The 6,000-nt window shown below is 44.5% G+C and overlaps 1 protein-coding gene across 1 annotated transcript in view; it reads right to left on the bottom strand.

Moving 5' to 3' along the window:
* Positions 1 to 3,408: 3,408 nt before the first annotated feature.
* CFAP53 (cilia and flagella associated protein 53) overlaps positions 3,409 to 6,000 on the bottom strand; it is a 44,162-nt gene continuing 41,570 nt past the window's right edge. Inside the window, exon 8 of the mRNA XM_080821253.1 lies at positions 3,409 to 3,781. Coding sequence (XP_080677379.1) covers positions 3,553 to 3,781 — 229 coding nt within the window. The 3' untranslated portion in view covers positions 3,409 to 3,552. The remainder of the gene's footprint in view (positions 3,782 to 6,000) is intronic.

Here is a 6,000-nt window from a genome sequence, read left to right as displayed (position 1 = left end):
CTGCTTCTGGGTTTTTCATAAGTGGAACGTCATAGCACGTCTGACTTATTTTGCTCATCATGTCCATGAGTCTCATCAATGCTGTTTCATGCAACAAAGTTCATTCAGTGTCATCGTGTACAGTGTTTTCCATACTACTCTGGGTGGGCATTTGGGCAGCTTCCAGTTTGGGCTATTACGAATGGTGCTGCTATGAGCAATGTCATACATGGCATTTGCCGCATATGCGGATGCATTGGGTCAATATCAAAGAGGAATTTCTGGATCACAGGGTACATATATTTTCAGCTTTAGCAAATACTGCTTCATAGTATCCCAAAGTGATTTTAAAATTTATATTCTTAGCGTCAGTGTAGGAGAGTTCCAGCTGCTCGTGTTCTTCCCGCTACTTGTTGGCCTGTCTTTCTCAGTTTACCCATTTCGCTGAGTGTGTAGAGTTATTCGTGGTGGTTTAAATTTCAATTCTTTGGTGAGCAATTACACTGAGCATCTCCCCATCTGCTTATTGCCCATTTTCTTATTCTCTTTTGTGAAGTGTCAGCACAAGTCTTTTGTCCATTTTTCGACTGAGTTACCTTTTTCTTATTTATTGTACCAGCTGTTTATATATTCTGGAAATGAGTCCTTTGTTGGATATATGTTCTGCCAACACCTAGAAGACATAGATTGCAGTCTGATGTAAAGAACCTCTTTACTAATGGAAGAGTCCAAAGAGAACACAGGTGGCCACAAATTAGAGATATTGAGGAGAGAACCCTGCACTGGGAGTATGGGCCGCATACTAATGCCCACATATGAGTAACGTTCTGTAGCTAATCAAATCATGTACATATTCCAGACTTCATTGAGCCTTTATACAACCTGAGGAGATAATACTGATACCTGCTCATTTTAAAAATTCCTGTTTTAGGGGTACCTCAGTGGCTCAGTCATTAAGTGTCTGCCCTCAACTCAGGTCATGATCTCAGGGTCCTGGGATCGAGTTCCACATCAGGCTCCCTGCTCTGTGGGAAGCCTGCTTCTCCCTCTCCCACTCCCCCTGCTTGTGTTCCCTCTCTCACTGTGTCTCTCTCTGTCAAATAAATAAAATCTTTTTAAAAATTCCTGTTTTAGGGTGATGGTTATTAAGGAGGGCATATGTGGTGATGGGCAATGGGTGTTATATGCAGCTAATGAATTGTTGAACACTAAACATCAAAACCTAATGATGTGAGTTGCCTGGGTGGCTCAGTGGGTTAAGCCTCTGCCTTCAGCTCAGGTCATGATCTTGGGGTCAGCCCCACATCGGGCTCTCTGCTCAGCGGGGAGCCTGCTTCCCCCTCTCTCTCTGCCTGCCTCTCTGTCTACTATGATCTCTCTCTCTGTCAAATGAATAAATAAAATCTTTAAAAAAAAAACTAATGAGGGTCGCCTGGGTGGCTCAGTGGGTTAAAGCCTCTGCCTTCGGCTCAGGTCATGATCCCAGGGTCCTGGGATGGAGCCCCACATGGGGCTCTCTGCTCAGCGGGGAGCCTGCTTCCTCTTCTCTCTGCCTGCCTCTCTGCCTACTTGTGATCTGTCTGTCAAATAAATAAATAAAATCTTTAAAAAAAAAACTAATGATGTATCATACATCAGTTAATTGAAAATAATAAAAGATAAAAATAAAATAAAATTCCTGCTTTATTTTTAAGGCTGGCTGGCTTCCTAGGGCTGGCCCTCTGTCCTTATGGCGTATGCTCAGTGAGTGATGAAGCTAGTAAGGCTTCTACCTTTTGCTGTGGATCTGTGTGAGGGTTGGGGAGCACATTCAAAATTTAGGCCAAATCTGCACCAGCTTTTACTTTCTGTATGTGCAAGCCCTCACATTTGGCCAAGGATCAGTAGACTGTTAGGACCTGCCCATTGTCCTTTATGAGCAAGCATGTAGCTTTCTGTCTACACAGCCTTCCTGACTACCAAGAATATGTGGAAACCCGTTCAAATACCAAAGCCCATTATGGCTGTCACGTTCCCCAGATCTTCCTGTAAATTCTGGCTGTTCTGCTGCTTGTCCCAATCAGTATCACAACCTCAGGCTAGTTGTGATGTTGGCCTTCTCTGACTGCCACAAAAACCACTATTACTTTGACAATGCCCCAAGCATGTATTGTTCCAAATACTGCTCCCAGTCAAGTCGGCCTCCCCTGGCGGTGAGGTTGCAGGTCCTCACAGCCTGCCTTGCCCTGGTGGAACTATTGCTCCATGTAGCTGAGGGGGATGTGGCAGCAGCTCCTGGCCAGGAGGCCACAGATTCCCACCATTCTCAGCACGGTTTTGTAGATTTTCTTGAATAAATGCTTCTCCATCTGTTCCATGCCTTTGGTCAATTTCCAGTGCTGAAATGGCTGTTTTTGACAGTTTCCCGTTTTAACATTGCCCTTTGGGGAGAGGATTTCCAGAGCTCCTTACCCAGAAGTTCCAAAAGTTCCCTCCCCGTCGTTTTTAAGGAGGCTCTCTAGAAGACGCTAGAACACTTTGTCTGTGAGGGGGTATAAGTATCTCACTGATCACACAGGGCAGCCATGGATGAGGGTGGAAGGGGATTGCACAAGGGCGGAGATACAGGGGAGGATCATAGGGACTGTCGTGGAGGCTGGCTACCATGCCATCCTCACCTCTCACCTGGGCTACTATGATCATTCCTTAACTGAGTCTGTTTTTGTCTCCCCAAAATCTGTTCTCAGCCTTTGTCTGCAGCCAGCAACCCTGTTACATCTAATGTCACTCTTCTGCTCAAAATTCTGTAACAGCTTTTCATAGCTGGGGAAAAGCTAGTCTTCACCATGGCTCCAAGGCCTTACATCATTTAGCCCTCATTGCCTTTCTCATTAATCTTTTACCACTTTGTTCCTCACTCACTCCACTCTGCACAAATGCTATGCCTCAAACACACTAAACAGATTTCTGCCCCAGGCCCCTTGTACTGGCTCTTTCCTCTGGCTGGGATGTTTCTGCCCAGATAACCATATCGCTGGTTCATTCGAGTATCAGCTGCTCAAACTGATCTTCAAGCACTCTTGCCATTTCCTGCTTTATAGTACTTAATAAGTTGTCTGGTTTCCTCTCCCAGGACATAAGCTCCACAAAAACAAGGGGTTTGTTCCATTCTTGCCAAAGTCACATGCAAGGAAAATATTTATGTAATATTTAAATAAGTGGGCTAATGAAAGTGGCTGTTAGGCCCAGCTCTGCCCTGTTGATAGGGTGATTTATGTATATGAGACAAAGCAATTATGTATATGAGACAAAGGCTAAAGAAAATGGGCATTTGAGTGGGGGGGGTGGAGAAACTGTAGCTATTAATAAATGACCAAGAAAGGGAGGTGTGGGGGTAAGTCAGGAAAATAACTGTATGATATGAAATAAATCACTCACATATGTAAGTCTATGAAGTCTAAAAAAAGGCACAAAGTTTAATTTGAAGGAATAACATTATGTAGAATTATGCAAACTCAGAGAAATAAAGGAAATTTATCCATGGGTTGTAAAGACATGAAATGACTGTGAAAAAATATATTAACGTCTATGAAACTATGGTGGGAGCTTATCAGGGCATGCCCTCCGCATGGGATGAATGTTTTGGGGCAGCACTTGATGGAAGGACAGGATCTCCCTGATCTTGTCTTGGCAAATCTTGTTCGCTGCGACCCCTGCTTCAAACTCTCGGCGTTCCTCCTCCTTCTGCGCTTCCCGGGCCTGCTGCTGGTAGGACATTTGCATCTGAAGTTGCTTTCTGTACTCCTGGGCCAAACTGGAGCGCCTGCGGTATTAGAAATGTCAAAGTACAAAATTGTAAAAGCAAGCATTTGGATTCATTTAGGGCATCATAATTAAAATGTAACTTTTGAAGTCAAATTAAAATTCCCATTAAAATCAGGGTGATACAGGAAAAAATAGACGGAAAATTCAATAATGTGTTTATTTACACAATAATAATTAAGATGAACAGAACAAATACTGATTTTAGGGAGGGAATACTTCTCGCCCCCTCACATTTCCTGCTATCTGGAGTGAGTCCTTGGCCTCTCTCCAGCCCCTCTCCCACTCTTCTCTGAGAAGAAATGACTTCTCTACTGGTCAAAGCAGGAACAGACTAGTCTGCAGGTTTTCCACGCTGCTGTCAAAGGGCCACTCGCCTGCGGGAGAGCCGAAGCAGGCTGGCATTGCTGGAGCCTGGCGGGGTGAGTGTGCCTCGTTCTGTTCAGTATGAACTAGACGATTTCCTCCGCACATAAGCCACATGTTAAACATATAAACCACATTTTAAATTTTATAGTGTGTTGTTTCGTTTTGTTTTGTTTTTACTGTGGTAAAAAACACACAACGTAAGATTGACCACTGAACGATTTTTAAGTATCTAGTTCAGTAGCGTTCAGTACATTCACGTTGTCGTACATCAGTTCCCCGGGACGTTTTCATCTTGCAAACTTGAAACACTACACCCATTAAACAAGAGCTCCCTTTTCCCCCTCCCCCCAGCCTCTGGTGACCACCATTCTATTTGTTGTGTCTATGAATTTGACTACTCTAGGGATCTCGTATAAGTGAAATCATATAGTACTTGTCTTTTTGTGACTGGCTTATTTCACTTAGCATAATGCCCTCAAGGTTCATGCATGAGGAGGCATCTGACAGGATTTTCCTCCATTTTAAGGTTAACTAATATTCTGTTGTACGTATATAACATATTTGGTTTATCCATTCATGTGTTAATGGACACCTGGGTTATTTCCACCTCCCGGTTATTGTAAACAGTGCTGCTATGAACATGGCTGTGTCAATATCTCTTCAACATCTTGCTTTCGATTATTTTGAATATATACCCAGAAGTCGGATTGTCGAATGACATGGTAGTTCTAGTTTTAATTTTTTTTTAAAGATTTTATTTATTCGTTTGAGAGAGAGACAGAGAGAGCACAAGCAGGAGGAGAGGCAGAGGGAGAGGGAGAAGCACACTCCCCACTGAGCAGGGAGCCCCAAAGCGGGGCTCTATCCCACATCTTGGGATCATGACCCGAGCTGAAGGCAGACGTCCAACAACTGAGCCACCCAGGCACCCCTATTTTTAATTTTTTGAGGAAACTTCATACGTTCTCCATAGTGGTCATGCCATTTTATAATCTATAAGCCTCATTTTAAAACTATCAGCTTTTATCAGAAAAGAAAGCATGCACACGCCTCGGTGGCAGAGTCCATTTTCTAAAGACGGTCACAGCAGCATCTCCCTCCCATGCGCTCTCCTGCAATGTGGACCTCTATTCCCCTCATCAAGAGGTGGAGCTTCTGTCTCCATCCCTTGAATCTGGATAGCCCTGGTGACTATTTTCGTGACCAACGGATTATGACAAGTGATGCTACGCCGGTCCTAGGGGCAGCCCTTCACTGGCCTGGCAGCTTCCCCATCCTGTCTATTGGAACTCTCCCTGTCAGAACCAGCCATCACACTGTGAGAAGCCCCAGCACATGGCAAGGCCACATGAAGTTGTTCTGGGGGACAACAGCGGATGAGTCCCCATCTACAGTCAGCACACGCTGCCAGCTATATGAGTAGGTATCTTAGGTGTCCAGGACGGTTGAGCCCTCAGATGAATGTGGCCCTGGCTTACATCTGACTTGAACCACATGAAGGACCTCAAGGAAGAATCACCCAAGGGAGCCCTGTCAACCAGAGAACCGTCAGAGATAATCATAACTCACTTTAAGGCACACATCATGGGGCATTCTGTTATGCACCGAAAGGTAGCTATGATACCTTCCACACATACTGTTTTCCTTCTCTCAGTTGATTCAGAAGTTGGGCAGGGAAGCCTATTGCTATTTATCAGGTCCCTCTCACATCTCCAACAATAAACTTCAGAAGTGAGAAGGAAAGACCTCCGGAGCAGAGGCAATAGCAGGAAATCAGTAGGGTAGGCCAGAAATTATTGTTAGTCCCCCCAAACACTAGGCTCACACTAGGCTCAGGTACATAAACCCGAC

Source organism: Martes martes (genome assembly GCF_963455335.1).
Source record: "Martes martes genome assembly, chromosome: 13".
Taxonomy (NCBI): domain Eukaryota; kingdom Metazoa; phylum Chordata; class Mammalia; order Carnivora; family Mustelidae; genus Martes; species Martes martes.
This window is presented reverse-complemented; position numbering and strand designations above follow the sequence as displayed.